General features: G+C 39.3%; 1 protein-coding gene across 2 annotated transcripts in view; it reads left to right on the forward strand.

The window, feature by feature from the left end:
* Positions 1 to 24,909, forward strand: part of LOC117976678 (coiled-coil domain-containing protein 144A-like) — a 47,825-nt gene extending 22,916 nt beyond the window's left edge. The window contains exons 6-8 of one of the 2 annotated variants that reach the window (XM_055102170.2): positions 10,722 to 11,014; positions 18,996 to 19,038; positions 20,524 to 24,909. In XM_055102170.2, the coding sequence (XP_054958145.1) occupies positions 10,722 to 11,014; positions 18,996 to 19,023 (321 nt within the window). In that variant the 3' untranslated portion in view covers positions 19,024 to 19,038; positions 20,524 to 24,909. Of the gene's footprint in view, positions 1 to 10,721; positions 11,313 to 18,995; positions 19,039 to 20,523 lie in introns of those variants that run through there. The other variant, XM_055102168.2, reaches the window with a different exon arrangement.
* Positions 24,910 to 26,706: the final 1,797 nt, after the last annotated feature.

The following is a 26,706-nucleotide window of genomic DNA, read 5'->3' on the forward strand; positions in this document are numbered from 1 at the left end:
TATATCCTCAGATATGTTTTCCATGTTGCTTCCTCTCTCTCCTTCTCTTTCAGCCATGCCAATGAGTCATAGATTAGTGTCTTTACAAAATCCCACATTCCTCAGATGTTTTGTTCATTTTTAAAATGGTTTTTTCTTTATTTTTGTCTGACTGGGCTGACTCAAAAGACTGGTCTTTGAGCTCTGTAATCCTTCCCTCCGCTTGATCTCATCTGGTTTTGAAGGTCCCTCCTGTGTTGAATTTTGCAGCTCCAGAGGTTCAGTTTGATTCTTTTTAAAAATGGCTCTGTCGTGTTTCAACTTTTGGATGGTTATACTGGCTTCCTTGGAGTGGATTTCAACTTTCTCTTTAATCTCATTGAGCTTTGTTGCCATTGAGATTCTGAATCACATGTCTGTGATAAAGCATGTCATTACACTTTAATCTGGTGAGAATTTATAGCTGGAGAGCTAGTGTGATTTTTTGGAGGTAATGAAATGCTCTGATTTGTTGAATTGCTAGAGTTCTTGTGCTGATTATTCCTCCTCTGAAAATGCTGATGTTTCTTTATCATTTTGAAATTCCTGTCATTTGGATGGGGATTTTTGTTTTTATGTTCTTTCTTTTCTCTTGAGGGTTTGTGGTGTGTATTGTGTGTAGTTGATTGGCCTTTTTTTCTGGGTGGTTTCAGATGGCCAGGACTCTACACAGGTTCCTTCCTTGTGGCTACTTTCCTGCATTGGGTTTCACAGAGGTGTGTTGAAGGTATATAATGATTTTTGTTTGGTGGGGAAGGGGGAGAAGTAGGATTGGGAAGGCGAGAGATAACCCCCTCACCAAATCAGTTCCTGGAACTTGGGAGAGCCCCCTCCAATCACTGGTGCCACACCTGAATTTTGAGGGCTGCACACCTCCCACCCTTAGGGCAGCAGCCCAAGCCAAAAGTTAGGTTGCCGAGAGACCTACAACTCTCTGGGGACGTGCTGGTTGTCTGGGCTTGGTAGAGTCAGAGCAGGATGTAGAGTATGTCTGCGGATCTGCGGGTCGTCTGTTGATATAATGTGGGTCAAGGGGGGAGGATCCCCGGGCAGGGCTGTGGTTCTGTGGGTGTGCACCTGGTGTGGTGCCTGCAGCCCAGGGTTTTTTGCCCAGCAGATGGCTGTGGGGAGCACTTAGCTCGCACTCACCCAACCAGGCCTCCCTCCAGTGTCTGCCCCCAGGGCAGGCCCAACTAGGTAGTTTTGTCCCCCAGCCTTCCGTGCCCAGATCAACTGGACTGTTAGCTGTTTCAGGCAGTGGTGCTCCCTCAGGCAGAGGCTGTGGACAGACAGGTTACACCCTTCCTGGACAGATCTTGTAGAACAGGGTCCCCAACCTCCAGGTGGCAGACCAGTACTGGTCTGTGGCCTGTTAGGAACTGGGCCGCACAGCAGGAGGTGAGGGGAGGGCTGGTGAGTGAGCATTACCACGTGAGCTTCGCCTCTTGTCACATCAGCAGCGGCATTAGATTCTCATAGGAGCGCGAGCCGTGTTGTGAACTGTGCACGTGAGGGATCTAGGTTGCGTGCTCCTTATGAGAATCTAATGCCTGACGATCTGAGGTGGAACAGTTCCATCGCGAAACTATCCCCACCCCACCGTCTGTGGAAAAATTGTTTTCCACAATGCCAGCACCTGGTGCCAGAAAGGTTGGGGACTGCTGTTGCAGAGGGAGCACACCCGGCTCCCACACTGGCATATGAACTTGGGCCCTCTCTTCTCGGCATTGTGAGAGAGAAAGCTACTCCTCTTCTTGAGCTCAGGCCACAGACACCAGCTCAGTATACTTGAGCAGTGTGCTTGAATCCTGGGGGTATTGAGACCAGTTTCATGACTTTGTCTTCTGGTCTCATGGGGTTGAGCTTTGGCTGTGCTGAGGATGGGGGCTGAACTGCTCCCAGGCCTCCCGCAAAGCACTCAGATGGGGCAGTGGAGGCTGTGCTGTGTGCTTACCCTTGCGTGAGTAGCTAGGCAGGGGCCTTGGGAGGGGCTGGTGGACAAGAAGGTACACAGAGCAGATATGCTGCAGTCCCATGGTAAATGCAGCCCTACTGTCTTCTGGCCTGGCAGTAAGCAGGAGCTAGAGTCACTCAGAGCAAGATGGAGAGCCTTGGGGGATGGGTGCCTATGGTCATGTTTTGCTGCAGCTGTACCAGGTGCAAAACCTGCTGGGCTGTATGCGGGTTTGAGCTCTGCCTCTGCCTATTCGCCAGCCAGTTCCTCTTGCCAGTTCAGATGTCTGTGTGGGTCCAGGGATCTCTGGGAGCTAGTATCCCAGAGTTCATTGGTGGGAGTGTGGTGCTGCACAGTTCCTTCACCCACCCCTTCCTTAGTTTCTGGATTGGGAAGTAATCCTAGTTCTTGGTGACTCTGTGCAGGCTTCCCAGATTTATTCCTCTTCAGCCTTGATGCCTGCATTACCTATCAAATTTCAGTGTATTCTCTCCAAAGACCTACTCCAAATGTGATAATTTACTTGATATTTTGGTTTCTCTCTCACAGAGAGGCATTTCCTGGCTGCATGTGGTGACCATCTTGTCTTCCCCTAAAAACATCAAAATTGGTATTTAATAGAGCTTGCGTTCAGTCTGTAGACTGCTTTCAGTAATAAGGTCATTTAACCAATAATCTTCCAGTCCGTGAGCATGCAATATCTTTCCATGTTTGTGTCCTCTACAATTTCTTTTGTCAGTGTTTTGTAGTTTTTTGTTGTTGTTGTTGTTGTTGTTTTTGGTAAAGCTCTTTACAAAATCTCTCTGGTTAACTTTATTCTGAGCCATTTTATTATTTTGTAGCTAGAATAGTGGGACAGCCTTCTTGATGTCTTTTTATGCTAGTTGATTATTAGTGTATAGAAATGTTACACATGCTATTGGCATTATTTTTGTATGCTGATTTTGTGGCCTGCACCTTTGCTGAATTCTTTAGTTCTAACAGGCTCTTTTGGTGGCGTGTTTATGGTTTTCTGTATATGAGATCAGGTCATGTGCACAGGGAGACAGTTTGACTTTCTGTTTTCCAATCTGGATCCCCTTTATTTCTCTGACAATTTTTGTATCTGCATCCTTCAGGGATATTGACATGTAGTTTTCTTTTGTTGTTGTGTCTTTGTCTGGGTTTGGTCTTAGAGTAATACTGACCTTTAGAATAAACTAGGAAGATTTTGGAATAATTTATGAAAAATTGGTGTTAGTTTTTCCTTAAAAGTTTAGTGGAATTCAGAGTAACTTACCCAGTTTTAGACCTTTCTTTGTTGGTAAACTTTATTACTGATTCAATTACATTACCGTTATTGGTCTGTCCAGGTTTCCTTTTCTTCTTGGTTCATTCTTGCTGGTTATGCACTTCCAGGAATGTATCCATTTTCCATACGTTTCCAGTTTGTTGGCATATAGTTGTTCATAATAGTCTCTCATGACTCCATGTATTTCTTTGCTATCTCCTTTTATGCTTCCCTCTTTATTTACTTGAGTTTTCTCTTTTTTCTTGTTTAATGTAGTTTGCAGTTTTGCTTTATTAGTCTACCTCATTCAGTTCTGCCCTGCCTTTATCATTTCTTTCCTTCTACTACATTTGAGTTTTGGGTCTGTTCTTGCTTTTTTGGTTTCTTCAGGTGTATTGTTAGGTTGTTTATTTGAAGTCTTTCTCTTTTTTGGATGTAGCTGTTAATTGCTATAAATTGCCCTCTTAGTGCTTCTTTTGTCACTTTCTATAGGGATTGATTTTTTCCCCCATTTTCATTTGTTTGAAGATATTTTAAATTTTTTTTCTTAATTTATTGATTGGCCCAGTTGTTCATTCAGGAGCATGCTGTTTAATTTCCGTGCATTTGTACAGTTTACAAAGTTTTTGTCGTTACTGATTTCCATTTTTATTCCATTGTGGTTTGAGAAGATATTTGATATGAGCTTTTAAACTCAATATATGGTCTATTCTGGAGAATGTTCTATGTGCTAATGAGAAGAATGTGTATTCTGCAGCTTCTTAATACAGTGTTCTGTAAGTGTCTGCTAGGTCCATGTGGTCTATAGTGCAGGTTCATTTCGATGTTTCTTTGTTGATTTTCTGTTTAGATGATCCCTTCAATGCTGAAAGTCAGACTATGGGGTCCCCATCTATTATTGTACTGGAGGCTATCTGTCTCTTTAGTTTCAGTGATGTTTGCCTTATATATCTGTGTGCTCAGGTATTGAGTATATATACCTTTATGACTGCTGTATCCTCTTGCTGAATTGATCTTGTTACTATTATATAATGCCCTTCTCTTTCTCTTTTATTTTATTTTATTTTTTTTACTTAAGATCTATTTTGTCTGATATAAATATAGCTACTCCTGTGTGCTTTTGGTTTCCATTTGCATGGAATATCCTTCCATCCTTTCACTTGCAGTCTATGTGTCTTTACAGGTAAAGTGAGTTTCTTGTAGGCAGCATATTATTTGGTCTTTTTTTGTAATCCATTCATTCTATCTATATCTTTAATTGGGGAATTTAAATCATGTATATTCAAAGTTTTTATGATAGATGAGGACTTACTCCTTTCATTTATTAATTGTTTAGTGATTGTTTTGTCTATCATTTGTTCCTATCTTCCTCTTTTATTGTTTACCTCTACAATTTGCTGGTTTTCTGTAATAATAATGTTTGATTCCTTTCTCTTTTTCAGTTCTGTACCTGCTCTACCACTGAGTCTTACAGTTTTTTGATTTTCATGGTGGTAGACATTGTCTTTTTGCTTCCAGATTGAGGACTCCTGTAAGCATTTCTTGTAGGATCAGTCTAGTGGTGATGCATTCCTTCAGGTTTTGCTTGTCTGAGACGTTATTTCTTTTTCAGTTTTATTTATTTATTTATTGGAGACAGAGTCTCACTCTGTTGCCCTGGCTGGAGTTCAGTGGCATGATCTCAGCTTACTGCAACCTCTGCCTCCCAGCTTCAAGCAATTCTTGTGCCTCAGCCTCCTGAGTAGCTGGGACTACAGGCATGAGCCACCATGCCTGGCTAATTTTGTATATTTTTCGTAGAGACAGGGTTTTGCCAAATTGCTCAGGCTGGTCTTGAACTCCTGAGCTCAAGCAATCCCCCCACCTTGGCCTCCCAAAGTGCTAGGATTACAGGGATGAACCACTGCACCTGGCCCCTCTTTTTCAGTTTTAAAGGATAGCTTTGCTAGGTATAATATTCTTGACAGGCAGTCTTTTTCTTCCCACATATTAAATATATCATGTCATTCTCTCCTATCCTCTAAGGTTTCTGCTGACAAATATGCTATTTGATATGGATTCCCTTGTATGTGACTTGGTGTTTCTCTTGCTCTTTGTCTTTGACTTTTGACATTTGACTCTGATGTGCCGCAGAGAAGACATTTTTTATTGTATTTCTTTGGGGATCTTTGAGACATCTGTATCCAGATATTTACATCTCTCACAAGACTTGGTAGTTTTTCAGCTATTATTTCATTAGATAGGTTTTCTATGCCTTTTCCCATCTCTTCTATTTCTGCAACTCCCAATATCCGAAAAAATTTTGGCTCATGATGGCCCATATATCACATACACTGTCTTCATTCTTTTTATTTTCTTTTTTTTCTTTTTGCTTTTTGTTTGCCTGGCCTCATATAAAGACCTCTCTTCAAGTTCAGAAATTCATTCTTCTCCTTGATCTAGTCTATTGCCAACATTCTCAGTTGTTTTTATTTTATGTATTGAGTTCTCAGTTCCAGGATTTCTGTTTGGTTCCTTTTAATGCTATCTTTTTCATTGTTGAATTTCTTATTTAGATCATAAATTGTTTTCCTGATTCATTTGTATTGCCTATCTTTCCTATCAGGAATCTTTCCTGATTCCTTTGTATTATTGTGTATCTCACTATGTTTCCTTAAGATCATTATTTTGAATTTTATAGGTTTTGTTTTCTTTGGGATCTGTTACTGGAGAATTACTCTGTTCCTTTGGAGGTGTCATGTTTCTTTGATTTTTCATACTTCTTGTGTCCTTAACGTTGGTAACTGTGCAGCTGGTGTAACAGTCACTTCATCTAGTTTTAGGGGTTGACTTTTTTCTGTAGATGTATCTATGTTGTTGGTTGAATATGGTGCTCTGGCATTGATGATGGGTGGGTGCATTGGTGTGGTCTCCATATACTTATGCTTTCTTCTGCTGTAATCAACATCAGCGTCTGTAAGTTCCTCAGTGGCTTACGGTGTGGTTGTTAGTAGCAGGGGATGCTGTGGTGAGGCCTTGATGGTGATGGGGAGTATAGCAGGCCAGTCCTCAGGCACATTGATGGCATACACAAGGATGTATGTGTGATTGGCAGCACCAGGCCATGCTTCCCAGTTTTTGGTGGCAGTGGGTTACCTGAGTGGGCTGGCCCTTGGGCCTCCAGGTGGTGTGTGCTGGGATCAGAGGTGGCAATAGCAGGCCAGGCCAAAGGACCTTGGTGATACTTGTGGCACTGGAGATGACAGTAGCAGCTGGGGGCTGGACCTTGGATCCCTTGGTAGCATGCATGGGCACTGGTAGTGGTGAAAGCAGGCTGCGTGGGCATTTCTCTGGCCCCCTATGAGGAACATTTAGGTGGGTACCTAAGGCAGTGTGTGGGGCAGGCTTGTCCACAGGTTAACTGAAGACACATGCAGGAGCCTTTGCCAGTGGCTGGTGAGGCAGCCCTGTCTTTATGCTCCTGGATGCCACGTGCAGGTGCCAGTGGGGCAGTAGGACTCTCCTTGGTATTAGTGGTAGATGGGGCCTGGGTAAAGGCACAGAGGCCTGGGTGGGGTGGGCTGCTCCTCAGGGTCCTGGACAGTGTATGTGAGCACTGATAGCAACAATAACAGCAGCAAGCAAAGTGGCCTTGTCTTCAGGCTCTCATATGGCTCACATGGGCGCCACCCCTGGTGGGTTTGACAGGCTTGTTCTCAGGCTCCTGCATGGTACACTTGAGTGGGCCAGTCCTCCAGCCTCCTAAAGGTATGTACAGGTATGCACAGCACTGCCCCTGAAGGGGATAGGGCTGCTGCTGGTGGCAGTGGTGTCAGTCAGGTGGCTCCTAGGCTCTAGACAGCACACACTTAGGATCCCTTTGACCTAGAGTAGTTTCCCTGGTGGGCTATTAGGTGACCACCTATTTCCACAGGTATATGGTGCTGTGGGGCTAGGGATTTGGGGGAATCGGTCCTGGTTTTGAGATGATCCTGGCTGGGCTGGCTACCTCAGTTCCCTTTCCTTCTGTCATCAGAGGATCCCTATCAATTTCCTGCTGAATTCCAGTATACTCTCTTTGATGTTTTCCTCAAGGTGTGGTTACCTACTTGCTGTTTTGGTTTTTCTTTTTGAAAGAGGTGAGTACTGGGTATTCCCAGTCAGCCATCTCGATGATGTCTCTGTCTATGCTGTGCATATTAAGGAATGTATAGACATGTTTTAAAGCCTGCACAATTGACCCTATAACTATAATTTAAAAGATTTCTACCACTTGAAAAACACACTAATTTCTAATTATTACCTCTCACCCCACACACAGGTTTTATTTAATATGGCAGCAGACTCAGGCTTAAAGTGCAAGATCCTAACCTCCCACCACAAACACACAAGTTTCATTTAATATGGCAGCAAGCTCAGGCTTGAAGTGCAACATCCTACCATCTTTATCACAGCTGGTAGGGATGCACCCTGGGTTGTGGTTTCTGCGGTATAACCCCTTGAGTGCATTTCTTGTCAACACAAAGACGTAAGAACTAAAGGGACAACTTGTCTACCACTCACCCACCCAGCATTCTCCTAAACTGCCAGAGACCCTCCTATTGAACAGAGAGAAAATGGGAGTCACAAAGGGAATAATATTAGACCATAGAAATTCTGAAATACAGCCTGATGTGTGCTTCCACTTACTTGATTTGGACTTCATGGGAACCATCCTCTGTGGCTTTTTGTGGTACCTTCTTGGCTCTTTGTTGTATCCTTTTCATAAGCAATGACCTGTGTTTTCAGCTAAGTAGTTTCTTCAGCCAGCTTCCTCCCTGTAGAAGCTCTTAGGTCCTAAGGCCTCTTTTCATTTTTACTGTCTTGTTGTCTTTTAAGCCAAGCTAGCAAGCAGTGCTATTGTTACTATAATTCTCTTAGAGTCTCTTGTGAATTTTACTTGAGTTCTTGTCATTGGAAAAACCACTTGTCCCAATCTCTTTGAGATAAGCACTTCACCTTGTGCTTCCTGTGAAGGAAGCACACTGTTCTGTGTAGTAGGACAGTGCCTTAAGATGCGTATACCCTTAAGATCTTTAAGGGAATTTGAGGCACCACCTTAAATCTTTCTAAGGTCTTAAAATAGAGCCTTACACTGACAGTCTTGGCTTCACCTTCAGACTTTCTCCTGGCAGCACCCTGGATTTGATCTTATCTCAGAGGCCATTATCTCAGCAATACAGATGCTCCACAGATTAGGATGGGTTTATGTCTGGATGGCATTTGCATTTGTTATGTCTGATATTTGTAATTTATAGGCCATCATAAATTGCAAATATCAGAAGTTATGAGTGGGTTTTCCATTTACGATAATTTCCATTTACAGTGACTTTATCCTGATGTAACCACCCCTGTAAGTCAAAAGGCTTACACATATCATTTCATTACTCAACACATATCATTTTCACAGTATTATAAAAAGTCAGAAAATGGTGAGTCGAACCATGCTAAGTCAAGGACTGTCTATATTTGGGAATCTGACATGTGGAGAGGCTATAAAAAGGATACTGAACCTAGAAAGTCCTGGTTCTTTTATATGTAGTAGTCTTTCTTTAGCTTATCTCTTGCATTGGTTTTACTTTCAGCGGCTGTGTAGTAACAGTGCCCTTTCCTTCCGGTTCCCATATCGTTTTCTTCACTATCCTTGAAGCCCTTCCTACCAGCTTCTTCGAGGACCATCAGGCTTCCACTAACAGTCTCTTTAAAACTCTTCTTGTTTTTGTGCTTATTCTTCTGTAGGTCCTTTCAGCTTCTGATTAGCTCCTGGTCCAATGGTAATCCTACATGTTTTAGTAGTTTTTGTTGTGTTGTTGTTGTGCAATCTATATGTAGTGTCAATATCTGTATCAGTTATTTCTTGGTATATAAGAAAATGCAGTGTCTCAAAACAACATCTATTTTGTTCACAATCTGCAGTTTTAGGCAAGGCTCAGTGGGGCCAACTCACTTTTTCTTTACTTGGCATCAGCTGAGGTGACTTAAAGCTGGGGACTAGAATCATCTAAAGGCTTGTTTATTTACCTGTGTGGCATTCGAAGCTGGCTTTTGGCTGGGACGTTAGGTAGGGAAGTCAGCTCCAACACCTACCTACATGAGGATTCACGGTGTGGTTTGGGCTTTCTCATGGCATGTTGGCTGCATTTTAAGGACAAGCGTCCCTAGAGAGAGAGAGTCAGGTAGAAGCTGTGTGACTTTTTGTAACCAACTTTAGAAGTCACATAGCAGTTCTGCCACATTGTGTTCCGGAGAAACCGGTTGTCAATGCCAGCTTGTATTCAGGAGAGGGAATGTCATGGGAGAAGTGGCAAGCAATTTGTAGATGTTTTAAAACCACCACTTCACTTACCTTTATAAAATAAAAAACAATCATAATTATTTCCTCTAAAGGAAAGCAGTTATTTCCAACTCAGCACCACTGAAATTTCAGTGCAATTTTTTGTTGTCATTCTTTAACGTGCTCCCTTATTTTGTGTAAAGTAACAATGAATTACAAGATTGTGCTACTGAATTAAGGCATTTTTCTTCAGAAAAATGGTATGGATCATGCCACTGAACTTTTATACTGGGAGATGTGATTGCTTCTTAACTCCAAGTATCATTACTCTTTGAAATGTAACTCAAATTAGCGTAAGACATTTGCAGTTCAGCAAAAGGCTTATGGTATTGGAATCCTTTTTTTTTTTTTTCAAAATGTATTAATTAGAGTCTTATTTTCAGAGTCTTATTATGGGAGCCATTTATTGACTCAGGCCCAAATAATTCAATATGATGCCCCTGAAACTTCTCTGCAAATTATGGAGAATGATAGTGGGTTAAAGGAATAAGAGACTTTGTGCTAAAGGGGTAACTTAGAGCCATTTTAAGGAGGAAAGCCATGAAACAGTCATAGGAAAACAGAAGTCTAAGATCAAGTCCAAATGTTGTGTGGCAAAGATGATGAAAGTAAAGGATGTATTTTTGTGAATTCTGGTGGTTTTAACTTTGTTTTTAATTTTCTGAGTAATCCAAGGGTCTGTATTTTATGAATCTACAACAGTATAGGTAACATTTTATTGCAACTGAATTTATTTCAAAAATTATTAGTTTTGGCTGGGCGCGGTGGCTCACGTCTGTAATCTCAGCACTTTGGGAGGCCGAGGCGAGTGGATCATGAAGTCAGGAGATCGAGACCATCCTGGCTAACACGGTGAAACCCCATCTACTAAAAATAAAAAATAAATTTAAAAAAATTTAGCCAGGGGTGGTGGTGGGCGCCTGTAGTCCCAGCTACTCCAGCTATGCAGGAGAATGGCCTGAACCCGGGAGGCAGAGCTTGTAGTGAGCCGAGATCCCGTCACTGTACTCCAGCCTGGGCGACAGAGCGAGACTCCATCTCAAAAAAAAAAAAAATTATTAGTTTTTTGTTAGACCATTCTCAGTCTACCTTCTTCATTACCAAACTATATTGTTTTACTCATGCAGATTGACCTTACAGAAGCACAGGAAACTGTTCCTTCACGATGTCTACATCTGGATGCAGAGAATGAAGTTCTTCAACTTCAACAGACATTATTCTCTATGAAAGCAATACAAAAGCAATGTGAAACACTACAGAAGAATAAGAAGCAGCTGAAACAAGAAGTAGTAAACCTTGAAAGTTATATGGAAAGAAATATGTTAGAAAGTGGTGAAGCTGAATGGCATAAACTGTTGATTGAAGAAAGAGCAAGGAAGGAGATAGAAGAAAAATTAAACGAAGTCATTCTCACTTGCAGGTTGGTTTATTTATCTGTAATGTGCTTTCATTCATTTTGCTGCAAATTTTATTTTGGATATATACATTGTACGTGTTTTCTCTACTTTCCTTACAGCAATTTGTTTGGTAGACTTCTAGAAGGAAGGTGGTATTTGTTTCTCCATTTAAATATTTTCGTTTCCATCATTCTTATAACTAAATTGATCTTCCATAAGAATAATTCTCACTAGAGAATCATTTAATTACTAAAGCCAGTTGGCATAAAACAAGACTAACAGAAAAAGTAAAAAAAAAAATTGTGATTTAGAAATTATACCATACTCTTGAACTGCTTTTAAGTTACGTTGTTCCACTTTTAAAGAGATTACTCCTTTGTTAACTTTATTTAATAAATGTAACCAAACTGACACATTTTAAATTTTTTAAAAACTGCATTTAAGTTAGATTTTAACCAAAGGTTTACTTTGATGTGCTTTGTCTTACTAATTGATTTTAGTTTGTCTGGGGTTCACTTTTAATGGGTTTAGTGTGCCTGGGGTCACTTTTAAAGTTTTTCTGCATCATCTCAGGTTTTCTACCCGTCATCATATGTGAATGATTGGTGTCCAAACACTAACCACCCATGGATGTTTATTATTTAAAAGGACCCAAGGTGAATACTTTTATATGTTATATAAAGCTGCAACACTTGATTAATCTGTTCTTTAAGTTAAAAGTTTTGTGATTTTCTTACATGAGTACATCTGTAATTGCTATTGCCCTTAATAGTGTTTTAATCCCAATTTTAGTAAAATGTGTCTATTGCTATGCAATAGCACAGTGGTTTTGAAATAGTTAAATCAAATAAATATTTGAATTTTTAAAGTAAAGCTCACATAAGTTTTGTCTCTCTACCTGGCCGTAACTTTAGTAATTGATGACTAAGATGGCAATGGTATCTAGAGTCCTTCAATTGCAAATGTGACCAAACAGAATCAGTTCTATTCTTAATACCCCAAATTCCATGTAAAGCTGCACATGGACATCTCCCCTGGACATGTAACAGGAACCTTTTAGTTCAACTGTGTGGTTTCACTCAGAGTAAGAGTCTATTTCTGGGGATTTCAAAATGGATCCAAAAATGACGAGCTGTATCAACTATAGAGTTAGTAAGGAAAAAAAAAACAAAACGTAGTTCAACTATGCTTGACCCAGATTAAGGTATTTGTCTAACATTTGTCCATTTTTCAACTGAGGGAAAATTACAAAAACTGGGCACAGTGGCACACACCTGTAGTCCCAGCTGCTCCTGAGGCTGAGGTAGGAAGATCACTTGAACCCAGGAGTTCAAATCTGCAGTGTGCAACGATTATTCCTGTGAGTAGCTACGGCACTGCAGCATTCCAATCTGGGCAACATAGCAAGATTCTGTCTCTTAAAAAAATTACAAAATCCATAAAACATTTGTTTGAACAACAATAAATAGTTTTCTTTGTGTATATTGTTGTTTTTAAAATTTTCAATCGATGCACTTTGGCTTATAGTTTTGATGTTTTTATGATCTCCTTAGCACACAGAAAAGTAGCGCAGGCCCACATGGAATGAACCTCAACCTTGTTGTGTTTACCTGGCTATTTCGTGTCCTAACAAATCATAGAAGAGCAAATCTAAGGTTTCTTAGATAGCATTGTGGCCAAATAGCTTAAAAGGGAATGCATTAAATGATTGTTTTAATACATAGATTACAAGAGCCCAGCTAGCTGATATTTTTAATCATATTGTTCGCTTAGGTTTTATTTTTCTGAAAAAAATGAGATGATCAGTGTCCAAATGCCTCAGTCATGAAATTGTACCACTGGGTACTAATGGGAAATGAATGTTAAATACGTCTGTAAATGGTTAAGCAAGATGCAAATATAATGTTCTCATTAGTATTATGAACCCCCAAAATTTGAGACAAGTCTCAATTAATTTAGAAAGTTTATTTTGCTGAGATTGAGGACACACATCCGTGACACAGCCTCAGGAAGTCCTGATGACATGTGTCCAAGGTGCTTGGGGCACAGCTTGGTTTTATACATTTTAGGGAGACATGAGACATCAATCAATATATTTAAGAAGTACATTGGTTCACTCTGGAAAGGCGGGACAATTTGAAGCAAAGGGAGGAAGACTGGTAGCAGGGAGAGGGCTTCCAGGTCACAGATAGGTGAGAGACAAACAGTTGCACTCTTTTGAGTTTCTGATTAGCCTTTCCAAAGGAGACAGTCAGATCTGCATTTATCTTAGTGAGCAGAGAGGTAACTTTGAATAGAATGGGAGGCAGGTTTGCCCTAAGCAGTTTCCAGCCTGAATTCTCCTTTTAGCTTAGTGATTTTGGAGGCCCAAGATATTTTCCTTTCACAATACTTACCAGAAAAACAAGGTAATGTATCATTTTACAAGATGGTGCTGAGAGAGTATAAAAAGCAGATGTAGGCCGGGCACTGTAGCTCAAACCTATAATCCCAGCACTTTGGGAGGCCAAGGTGGGTGGATCACCTGAGGTCAGGAGTTCGAGACCAACCTCCAACATGGTGAAACCCCGTCCCTAATAAAAATACAAAAATTAGCTGGGCATGGTGGTGTGCGCCTGCAGTCCCAGTTACTTGGGAGGCTGAGGCAGGAGAATTGCTTGAACCTGGGAGGCAAAGGTTGCAGTGAGCTGAGATTGCGCTGCTGCACTCCAACCTGGGCGACAGAGCAAGACTCCATCCCATGGGTGGGGGAAAAAAATAAATAAAATAAATAAAAGCAGATGTGATGCAAGGGAAGATTTTTGAGGAACTTTTTTTTAAATTTCTGTTTTGTGGGGAAGGGGGTGTTCATTTTTTAGTATTTCTAGATAAGTAGAAAATTTGTTTGTTTTAAAGTTAATGTTAATGTAGTAGTTCCAAGGCATACCTAGTTTCCTTGTGGGGCATTTTTTGCCCAATCATGTTAGATTTACTAAAAGAGATTTAAAAGCATGATTATATCAAGATATGAGTGCTGGGTACGGAGGCTCACACCTGTAATCCCAGCACTTTGGGAGGCTGAGGCGAGTGGGTCACTTGAGGTCAGGAATTCGAGACCAGCCTGGACAACATGGTGAAACCCTGTCTCTGCTAAAAATACAAAAATTAGCCTGGCGTGGTGGCGGGCACCTATAATCCTAGCTACTTGGGAGGCTGAGGCAGGAGAATCGCTTGAACCCAGGAGGCAGAGGTTGCAGTGAGCCAAGATTGTGCCACTGCACTGCAGCCCAGGTGACAGAGCAAGACACCATCTCAAAAAAAAAAAAAAAAAAAAAAGATACAAAGGCATGTCTCCATAATCACACCTTGGAAGAGTTCTTATACAGCTGTTGTCTACAGAATTTTTAGAGTTACAGAAAGAAGGTGCCTTCTAGAGTTGCTAGGAACTTCAGTATTTCCTATAGGAAAACATCAGCTAATACAAGGAGGAGGAGGTAACATACCATCTAAACTGAGATTTACAAAAAAAGGTAGGGGGTGGGGCGGGTTTCTGGGTGGGGCGGGTTTCTGGGTGGGGTGGGTTTCTGGGTGGGGCATTACAAAATGGGATATTTAGAAATTTTTAGCTACAATTTTCAAAAGCAAAATGTTAAAAATAGCACTAATATTGGATCTGTTTATACATCTCCTTTATTTGCAAGATTTTAACACTTTGGACTATTCCTACTGTGAAGTGCTATCGTACTCAGCATTTTCTCTAACCTCAAGAAAAATGGTTATAATTTTGTATGAAATCACACACCAGAGAAATAATATATTATAACTGGTTGTTGAAACAAGTTGTCTCTACATTCATGACAGTTAGCATTTATTGCATCTCTCACCCCATTATATGAAGTCTAGAGTCTGACTGTTCCCAGACCAAACTGAGAGTCGGGCTGCTATTTATCATGGTCCAGTAATGAGATGCAGATGAATTGGGAAGAGAGGTTTTATTTTCTGCAACCGGTTACAGGGTTACAAGGAAGGCCTGGAAATTATTACCACACCAATTCAAAATTACAAAGTTTTCCAGAGCTTGTATACCTTCTAAGCTATATATCTACATGTAAGTGTGCATTCGTCTATAGACATAAGTGATTAACTTCTTTTAATCTATAACTAAGATCTAAGTCCTGCAGACCTTCCTCTGGAGCTTCAGTAAATTTATTTAATCTAAATGGGTCCAGGTGCTGGGGCGATTACCCTTATCTTGTCTCCTGCTAAATCATGGAGGTTTGGGAGTTCCATTAGACCCCCAATAAACTTATTTGTGGAGGCCTGGGGAGTTTCTTGAGATCCCCAATAAAACTTGTTTAATACCAAACAGGTCCTATTGAGAATTCCTTCATTATTTTGTCATACTTTAAGGCCCAGGGAAGGCCTAGGCAAGATTCTTGGTGGGCTTTTGTTACATTCCAGCCTGCATAAGGGCACTGGCTCTTTCAGCTTTTAATGTTTAACTTAACTACTCAGTCAGTGCCAAAGCAGTTGTTATGGAGGCCTGCGTTAGTGAGACCTGGCCTGCCACATAGCCTTGCCACTTAACACCATTGTAGTGATAATAGATTGCTATGCCTATGTTTTACTGATTTTTACTTACAGGTTTCACATTCTAGATTAACCCTGGGATCCTTTGTCCTATATATCAGAAGTACTTTTTGTAGTTTTATTGGCTCCTTATTTTCCAGCCTGTAATCTCAAGTATAATTTAGCAGTAGCCTGTCAATAAGTTATTGCTGAAGAGTGAACTTTGTATTTATTGGACTTTGCCATTGGTACTGATTTCACTATATTTCTTTAAAAAATTTTTCTAACTCCTCCCCTCTTTAAAGTGGAGGTAGTTGTGAAGAATGTATGGTAAGATTAGAAAAGTCAAGGAAGAAGAAACTATTTCTGTAAGTGTTATACAGTCATCTTTCTTGTTCAGGCTGTGGTGGATAGGCAGCAAATGGTGCTCCTCCTTCCCTTCTGAGTTCAGAACACAGGAGTCAGATACATGGACATCAACACACTAGCTCTATTGCAGACTCATGATAACTAATGGGAGGATGTGGCTCAGATGTGCAGCCACAGTATTTTATGCCAGATTAGGCACTAACCCACAGAGTTTTAAGTGGAGAAAACAAATGCTTGACACCCATCGCAGGTGCATGCTGCTTACTGCAGAGATGACAGCAGACCTGAACTCATGTCACTGTGGGAAGACACATCTTTTGAAAGAGACTCTGAGCCAAGCAAGCACACTGTGTGCTTTGCCCGAATTCACCCATTAGGTAGATCTGATATCCTCTCAAGAGGAAGCTATAGGTAGAGAGAGTCTAAGTCCTCATTTGAAACCTGAGGCCAGGAAAATGAAGGTTCTTCTATCATTTATGGCTGGATTTAAGTGATAATTGAAATTAATCCCATGTCTTTGTATGTACAAATTAATGATGAGAAGTTGGACAGACGTATGGTAGATGGTAAAGAGAAATCTGTTTTGTGTTTTCAGTTTTTCTATAAATAACTCACAACATGGATAATTGACTTGATTGATTTTCCTAAACCACGTCTTATTTGGAGGAGAATGAATAGTTCTTTTAAGGAACAGTTTTCTTAATTTCTGCTTGCTTGGTTCAACTAAAGATTTCCTCCTTCAAGTTTTCTGTTCTGCGGTTTGAAAAATGGGTTCTTTATAAATTGAGTGTCTTGACTGGTACTAGCCAGAAGTTATGATATTAATTGTTCTTTAAATTTGATTCATAACTTACAATTTGGAGAGCTATTTTTTGTCTCATGCTTAAACATTATAGAGCATCATGACAGTTTATAGATGCATTTTCTCTTTTTTTTTGTTGTTGTTGTTTTTGAGACAGAGTCTCACTCTGTCTCCCAGGCTGGAGTGCAGTGGCGTGATCTCTGCTCACTGCAACCTCTGCCTGCCGGGTTCAAGCGATTCTCCTGCCTCAGCCTCCTGAGTAGCTGGGACTACAGGTGCACACCACCACACCTGGCTAATTTTTATATTTTTAGTAGATACGGGGTTTCACCATATTGTCCAGGCTGGTCTTGAACTCCTAACCTTGTGATCCACCCAATTTGGCCTCTCAAAGTGCTGAGATTACGGGCGTGAACCACCACACGCACACTGTCTGAGTTATTTTTTTATTTTTATTATTAGTATTATTATTTTTGATGCGGAGTCTGACTCTGTCACCCAGGCTGGAGTGCAGTGGCAGGATCTCGGCTCACTGCAAGCTCCGCCTCCTGGGTTCACGCCATTCTCCTGCCTCAGCCTCCTGAGTAGCTGGGACTACAGGCGCCCACCACCATGCCCGGCTAATTTTGTGTATTTTTAGTAGAGACGGGGTTTCATTGTGTTAGCCAGGATGGTCTTGATCTTCTGACCTTGTGACCCTCCCGCCTCGGCCTCCCAAAGTGCTGGGATTACAGGTGTGAGCCACCGCGCCCAGCCTGAATTATTTTTAAAAATCTGTATTTCTTTTCTGAATATGAAGGAAGGTGCTGGCATAGAATAACTCCAGGCTCAGTGAAAGATCTGAAGCCCACTCCTACCTTGTAACTAATTGGTTTTGTGACCTCAGGCAAGCTGCAGTCTCTCTGAGCCTGTTTTGTTTCTTATGTAAAATTAAGGACTTTGACTAAATCAGTGACATTCATACGTTTAAGTAAATCTCTTTTTTCTTTAAGAATGGAACTTTTTAAAATTGCATAAAACCACATTATAGAAAACAGAAGTAGTGCTGCCTGACTAAAGGAAGGATCAGTGCTCTGAAGCTGTGACTTTCTTATCCCTTAATCCTTCAGCATCCTCTGTGGAACCTTAGATTTCTGTGGGACATAGCTTGAAAAGGATCATTTCTTGAATTATTACTTTTATATGGCCTGGATGGTAATGCTGTTGTCATGTTACCTACTCTATAAAGCCTATCTATAATGTTTTTGTCACAGAAATGTTATGGAAAGGAGTCTCAAAATATTGGTAAACCTGTTAGTTAAAAAAAAAAATTGACTTGACACCTAAAATTTGTAAAGGCATTAGATATCATTATCTTTATCACCACAAACTATCTCAGACCCCGTTCTAGGCATTTAGTGAGAGAATACCTATTCTAAAAAAAAATTAAATAAGAGCACTCTAGATAGGGACACTGGCAATAAGTTTGAAATATTCCGACACCTTTCATAATTAAGTAGATAACTATAACTTGTCAGATGCTTAAAAAATGGGTACTAATTTCTGAAAAGAAATCAAAGTTGCAGTTAAATAACTCTAAATTGTTTTCCTAGTTTTTAATTCTAGACACTCATGAATCAAAGAAACTAAGATTGAAAACTGGCTCTAACCTCTATTTATCCTTGTTTTTATGTCAATTTTCTGAAATCTTTGTGTCCGTATGAATGAAGAAATGTTAATCATAATAGCATAATATTTTTAATCTTTTGCCAGTGGAACTTTCACATGGCATCACAACAATACTGCTTTCTTCAAGTATGTATTAAAGATTCTGTGCTGAATTAATAGCAAAGAACATACTTTGAAATTATTATTTTCTAAAAGTGGAGAATGGGGAGTTCATCGTAAGGAACTATTCATTAAAGTGAAAAACTGGTTAGACCTTGATAAAGGGCAGAGTTTTGATAAGAATGGGAAAGTAATGCATTCATTGCAGAATATGACTTGAATTGTGTAACCTCTGTACTAATAAGGGAAAACATCACACTTTTGAAATGACATAGATCCAACAGACCAATATTAATTGTACTTTTGTGAGATTAATCTAAACAGCATAACACATATATGTTCTCCATTATCTAAACTTAAAATAGGTAGGAATTTATATGATATTTTTAATTTAAGCAATCTTCAAGTTAGGTCTAGTCTGTAAAAGTATTATTTAAAGGCCGCATTTTGTAATTAATGCTCCTTACCATGATAATGTCTCTTCTTAAACGTTATAAATAATATTTGACTTATTTCAGATGCAGCAGAAGTTGCAAAATGATCTAACTGCAGAAGTAGCAGGTATGTTACCAAAATTTATGAATTAAATTTAGATTAAGTAATATATATCTGAAATAAACTGCAAACGACATCCCTTTCCGTTCTTGGGCTAGTAGATACTACATCAAATATTCTTTCATATACATCTAATGAAAGATGTGAAAACTTGAACATGTATAATGAAGAGCATACTTATGCCTCATGAATTCATCACGTTCCATAGCTTGAAAAAAATAGCTCAAGAAGTCTGGCTCTACTCTTCACTTCTGCCATCCCTATGGAATTGTCAGCCAGCACACAGAAACGGTTCTCAGAAAACAGAAGCATCATCAACTTCTCAGGGTTATGGTAGTGATTTTTAAGGCCAAAACATCCCAGTCTCATCTAGTAACCTATTCAAGCAGTTACAGTTTATAAGCAGTTGCTTGAGAGGTAACACTTTAAATCTCCAGTCATTTACAGTGTCATTGGTTTACTTTTGCCCTCAGAAAAAGTTCCAAATTCCTTAACATGTAATATAAACACCCACATTCATTTGGTTCTTGTCAAGTTACTCAGGCTTATCTCTCACCACTTACTTTACTCTGCCCCTTTGCTCTAGGATCCAGCCAAACTGGACTGCACAGAATTCCACAGTGCTCATCCTTCTCCTCCAGCTCTTTGCACTTGCTTCTTTGCTCTATCTGCCAACCTTTTTTTCTCATCCTTCAGGTATCCACTAACCATGCCTCCACTGAAAAGCCTACAATATCGAGACAAAACTGGGATAGGTGTCCCTCTTGCATTCCAATAGTGCCCTGTTTTATACCTGTCAGGGTATCTATGACTTGGTATGGAAATTGCCTATTTGTCTGCTTTTTCAGGTTATAGCATATGATTGCTGAGGGGTGGACTGTATCATCTTCATCTTGTAACTCCAGGGCATAGTCTAGTACCTTAGCATGTGGTTGTTGAATAAATGAATGAAGAATGAGAAAACCAGAAGCTGTGATACACAACCACAATGATCATTAATTTAGTGTGCAACTATGGGCAGATTCTTATCTAATAATAAGTTAGCATTGTAGTCATACATACTTTTCATTCTTGTTAACACTGAAAAACTCTCAACTCTTTTTTACTGATTTGCACTTAGTTAACTATGAAATATATAGAATATAATTCTTTTGCCAGGCATGTTGGCTCACGTTTGTAGTCCCAGCACTTTGGGAGCCTGAGGCAGGCAGATCACTGGAGCCCAGGAGTTTGAGAGCAGCCTGTGCCAACATGACGAAACCCTGCCCCTATAAAAAATACAAAAGCTTGCCAGGCACAGTGGCTCATGCCTGCAGTTCCAAATACTTGGGGCTGAGGCAGGAGAATTGCTTAAGCCTGGGAGGACGAGACTGCAGTGACCTGTGATCACACCACGGCACTCCAGCATAGGTGAAAGAGTGAGCCCCTATCTTAAAATAATAACAATAATAATAATAATAATAATAATGTAATTCTTGCTTTTTTTTTCAGCTGCTACTAAATATGAACCTGGATCCTATATAGCTTCTCCTCTAGGATTTACACGCAAGGAAAATCTGAATCAAGATCCAGTTTTGGAAGTAACAAAAGAATATGCACAGATTTTAAGAAGAAAATACATACTCTGAAAGATAAGGCAATTTTATTTGGGCTGTTCACATGATATTTTGTTTCCCATTAAATATATGATGTGAACATTTTTACTAAAGGGAAATATTCTATGTTATACATGTCTGATGAAAATTTATATAGTATTTTAAATAATGTTTCTTGGCCTCTTCAGCTAACTTTTAAGTGGATTTTGCAAATGAAAACCAGTATTACTGAGTTTTACATACTCGAACTGCCCAAATGTTAGCTGTTTAAACAGCCAAATAATCAAGTTGCCATTAATAATTTAGTGGAGCCAATTGATGGCTTGTTTGTATTTTATAATTTTATCTTAATACATAGTGATAGATTTAAGTTTAGATAGACATCATTTTGGTATACTGGTACTGTGGTCATTGTCAATGTTTGGATGTATTACGATTGTTATAGTGCAATCAAACTTAGATAATTTTAATTTTAAGCACTGATTTATTTAGATCTTTCCTTGTGGAAAAATAAGGTTTGCCTAAGGCTTTTTGCTTTTTTATTTATTGTTTCATTTCTTTATTAGATTAACTTTTGGGAAACAGTCTTAAAATTGGAGAAAATTTCCACATTTTAGGAAAAACAACTTTCCCCCTGTGGGCCATTTGAGAGTAAATTGCTGACATTATGCCATCACATCTGGTATGTGGGTATTCCCACAAGTCAGGACATTTTATATAACTACTTCATAATCAGAAAGTTAACATCAATACACTTGATCATTTCATTCTCAGTTTCTTTTCAAGTTTTCTTAATTGTCTATAATGTTCTTTGTAGCAGAAGGATCCCATTCAGGTCCATGAATTTCATTTAGTTGTCATGACTCTTTCAGTCTGGAACAGTTCCTCAGTTTTTCTTTGACCTTTATGACCTTAAATCTTTTGAAGAGTAAAGTCCAGTAATACAGAATGTCCCTCCATTGGATTTCTCTGAATTTTTTTTATGATAAGATTTAGATGATAATTTTTTTTTTGGCAAGAGTATCACAGAAGTTATCCCATGATCTTCTCACTGCATTCTATCAGGTGACCTGCAATTATTATTATTTTTTATTTTCATCTTTTAAGTTCAGGGGTACATGTGCAGGATGTGCAGGATGTCCAGGTTTGTTACATAGGTAAATATGTGCCATGGTGGTTTGCTGCACAGATCATCCCATCACCTAGGTATTAATAATAGCCCAGCATCCATTAGCTGTTCTTCACGATGCTCTCCCTTCTCTCACCCGCCACCATCCCACATGCCCCTGTGTGTGTTGTTCCCCGCCATGTGTCCATGTGTTCTCACTATTCAGCTCCCACTTGTAAGTGAGAGCATGCAGTATTTCATTTTCTATTTCTGCGTTGGTTTGCTGAGGATAATGTTCTGCAGCTCCACCCACGTCCCTGCAAAGGACATGTCTCATTCCTTTTCATGGCTGCATAGTATTCCATGGTGTATATGTACCACATTTTCTTTATCCAGTTTATCATTGATGGGCTTTTAGGTTGATTCTTTGTCTTTGCTATTGTGAATAGTGCTGCAATGAACATACGTGTGCGTGTATCTTTATACTAGAATTAGTTATATTCCTTTGGGTATATACCAAGTAATGGGATTGCTGGGTTAAATGGTATTTCAGGTTCTAGATCTTTGAGGAATCACCACACTGTCTTCCACACTGGTTGAACAAATTTACACTCCTATCAATAGTGTAAAAGCATTCCTGTTTCTCCATAATCTTGCCAGCATCTTTTCATTTTTTTGAATTATAGCCATTCTGACTGTTGTGAGATGGTGTCTCATTGTGGTTTTGATTTGCATTTCTCAGATGATCAGTGATGTTGAGGTTTTTTTGTTTGTTGGCTGCATGTATGCCTTCTTTTGAAAAGTGTCTGTTTGTGTCCTTTGACCACTTTCTAATGGGGTTGAGTTTTTTTTCTTGTAAATTTGTTTAAGTTCCTTGTAGATGCTGGATATTAGACCTTTGTCAGATGGATAGAGTGCAAAAATTTTCTCCCATTCTGTAGGTTGTCGGTTTACTCTGTTGATAGGTTCTTAATGCTGTGCAGAAGCTCTTTAGTTTAATTAGATCCCATTTGTCAATTTTGGCTTTTGTTGCAATTGCTTTTGGCATCTTCGTCATGAAATCTTTGCCCTTGCCTGTGTCCTGAATGGCATTGCCTAGGTTTTCTTCCAGGATTTTTATAGTTTTGGGTTGTAGATTTAAGTATTTAATCCATCTTGAGTTAACTTTTGTATATGGGTTAAGGAGGGGGTCCAGTTTCAATTTGCTGCATATGGCTAGCCAGTTCTCCCAGCACCATTTATTAAATAGGGAATCTTTTCCCCATTGCTTCCTTTTGTCAGGTTTGTCAAAGATCACATGGTTGTAGGTGTGTGGTCTTATTTCTGGGTTCTCTATTCTGTTCCATTGGTCTATGTGTCGGTTCTTGTACTAGCACCATGCTGTTTTGGTTACTGTAGTCTTGTAGTATATTTTGAAGCTGGGTAGCATGATGCCTCTAGCTTTGCTCTTCTTGCTTAGGATTGTCTTGGCTATTTGGGCTCTTTTTTGGTTCCATATGAATTTTAAAATAGCTTTTTCTAGGTCTGTAAAGAATGTCAATAGTAGTTTAATGGGCCTAGCATTTAATTTACAGATTGCTTTGGGCAGTGTGGTCATTTTCACGATATTGATCCTTCCTGTCTGTGAGCATATGTTTTTCCATTTGTTTGTGTCATCTCTGATTTCTTTGAATAATGGTTTATAGCTATCCTTGAAAAGGTCCTTCACTTTTCTTGTTAGCTGTATTCCTAGGTATTATACTCTTCTTGTGGCAATTGTGAATGGGAGTTAATTCATGATTTTTCTCTCAGCTTGCCTGTTGTTGGTGTATAGGAATGCTAGTGACTTTTGCACATTGATTTTGTATCCTGAGACTTTGTTGAAGTTGCTTATCAGCTAAGAAGTTTTTGAGCTGAGATGATGGAGTTTTCTAGATATAGGATCATATCATCTGCAAACAAAGATAGTTTGACTTCCTGTCTTCCTATTTGAATAGCTTTTCTTTCTTTCTCTTGCCTGATTGCCTTGGTGAGAATTTCTAATACTGTGTTGAATAGGAGTGGTGAGAGAGGGCATCTTTGTCTAGTGTCAGTTTTCAAGGGAACGCTTCCAGGTTTTCAGGTACTCAGGCAACAAATAGCGTTACGAATAGAATAGTACCTCACATCTCAATGCTAATGTTGAACGTAAATGGCCTAAATGCTCCACTTAAAAGATATAGAATGGCAGAATGGGTAAGAATTCACCAACCAAGTTGCTGCTGTCTTCAGGAGACTCACCTAACACATACGGACTCACATAAACTTAAGGCAAAGGGTTGGAAAAAGACACTTCGTCTAAATGGACACATCAAAAGCGAGCAGGAGTAGCTGTTCTTATATCAGACAAAACGGACTTTAAGACAACAGCAGTTTTAAAAAGACAAAGAGGGACATTATATAATGATAAAAGGACTAGTTCAACAGGAAAATATCACAGTCCTAAATATATATGCACCTAATACTGGAGATCCCAAATTTATAAAACAATTACTACTAGACATAAGAAATGAGGTAGTTGGCAACACAATAATAGTGGGGGATGTTAATACTCCGCTGGCAGCACTAGGCAGATCACCAAGACAGAAAGTCAACAAAGAAACAATGGACTTAAACTATACCCTAGAACAAATGGACTTAACAGATACTTACAGAACATTCTACCCAACAAGCATAGAATATACACTGTATACATCAGAACATGGGACATTCTCCAAAATAGACCATATGATAGGGCACAAAACAAGTCTCAGTAAATTTAAGAAAATCAGAATTATATCAAGTACTCTCTCAGACCACAGTGGAATAATATTGGAAATTAATTCCAAAAGGAACACTCAAAAGCATGCAAATACATGGTAATTAAATAACCTACTCCTGAATGATTGTTGGGTCAACAATGATATCAAGGGGGAAATTTAAAAATTCTTTGAACTGAACGATAATAGTGACACAACCTATCAAAAACTCTGGGATACAGCAAAAGTGGAGCTAAGAAGAAAATTCATAGCATTAAATGCCTATATCAAAAAGTCTGAAAGAGCACAAATAAACAATCTAAGGTCACACCTCACAGAATTGGAGAAACTAGAACAGTCCAAATCCAAACCCAGCAGAAGAAAAGAAATAACAAAATCAGAACAAAACTAAATGAAATTGAAACAAAAAATACAACAGATAAATGAAACAAAAAGCTGGTTCTTTGAAAAGATAAATAAAATTGATAAGCATTGGCAAGATTAATCAAGAAGAGAGAAGATCCAAATAAGCTCTATTAGAAATGAAATGGGAGATATTACCACTGATACCACCACAGAAATACAAAAGATTACTCAAGACTACTATGAACATCTTCACATCCATAAACTAGAAAACCTACAGGAGATCGATAAATTCCTGGAAATATACAACCCTCCTGGATTAAATTAGGAAGATATAGAGACTCTGAACAGACCAATGAGAAGCAGCAAGATTGAAAATGGTAATTTAAAAATTGCCAACAACAAAAAAGTCCAGGACCAGATGGATTCACACCTGAATTCTATCAGACATTCAAAGAATTGGTACCCATCCTATTAACACTATTTCATAGGATAGAGAAAGAGAAATCTTCCCTAAATCATTTGATGAAACCAAAATCACCATGATATGGTTTGGCTCTGTGTCCCCACCCAAATCTCATCTTTTAGCTCCCATAATTCCCACATGTTGTGAGAAGGACCCAGTAGGAGATGATTGAATCATGAGGGCGGGTCTTTTCCATGCTGTTCTCATGACAGTGAGTGAGTGTCACAAGATCTGATGGTTTTAAAAACAGGACTTTCTCTACACAAGCTCTTTCTTTTTGCCTGCTGCCATCCACGTAGGATGTGACTTGCTCTTTCTTGACTCCACCATGACTTTGAGGCCTCCCCAAATATGTGGAACTGTAAGTCAAATAAACCTCTTTCTTTTGTAAATTGCCCAGTCTCAGGTATGTCTTTATCAGCAGTGTGAAAATGGACTAATACACACCCTAATACTGAAACAGACTAATAGACACCCTAATACCAAAAGCAAGGAAGGACATAATGAGAAAAGAAAGCTACAGACCTGCATCCCTGATGCAGTAATCCTCAAAAAAAATACTAGCTAGCTGAATCTAACAACATATCAGAAAGATAATCCATCATGATCAAGTGGGTTTCATACCAGGGATGCAGGGATGGTTTAACATCTACAAGTCAATAAATGCGATACACTACATAAACAGAATTAAAAAACAAAAGTCACATGATCATCTCAATAGATGCAGAAAAACCACTTGAGAAAATCCAGCATCCTGATTTTATTAAGACCCTCAGCAAAATCAGCATAGAAGGGACATACATTAAGGTAATAAAAGCCATCTATGACAAACCCACAGCCAGCATTATACTGAACAGGGAAAAGTTGAAAGCATTCCTCCTGAAAACTGGAAGAAGACAAGATTGCCCACTTTCTCCACTTCTATTCAACATGGTACTGGAAGTTCTAGCCAGAGCAATCAGACAAGAGAAAGAAATCAAGGGCATCCAAAGTGGTAAAGAAGAAGTCTGCCTATTGCTGTTTCCCAATGATATGATTGTATACCTAGAAAACCCTAAAGACTCATCCAAAAAGCTTCTAGAACTGGTACATGCATTCAGCAAAGTTTCAGGATACAGAGTTACACACAAGTGTGCACAAATCCGTAGCTGTGCTATACACCTTCAGCGACCAAGCCAAGAATCAAATCAATAACTCAACCCTTTTTACAATAGCTACAAATAATAATAATAATAACAATAATAATAAAATACTTAGGAATGTTCCTAACCAAGGAGGTGAAAGATCTCTGTGTGGAAAACTACAAAACACTACTGAAAGAAATCACAGATGACACAAACAAATGGCAGCACATCCCATGCTCATGGATGGGTAGAATCAATATTG

Source organism: Pan paniscus, chromosome 19 (genome assembly GCF_029289425.2).
Source record: "Pan paniscus chromosome 19, NHGRI_mPanPan1-v2.0_pri, whole genome shotgun sequence".
Taxonomy (NCBI): Eukaryota; Metazoa; Chordata; class Mammalia; order Primates; family Hominidae; genus Pan; species Pan paniscus.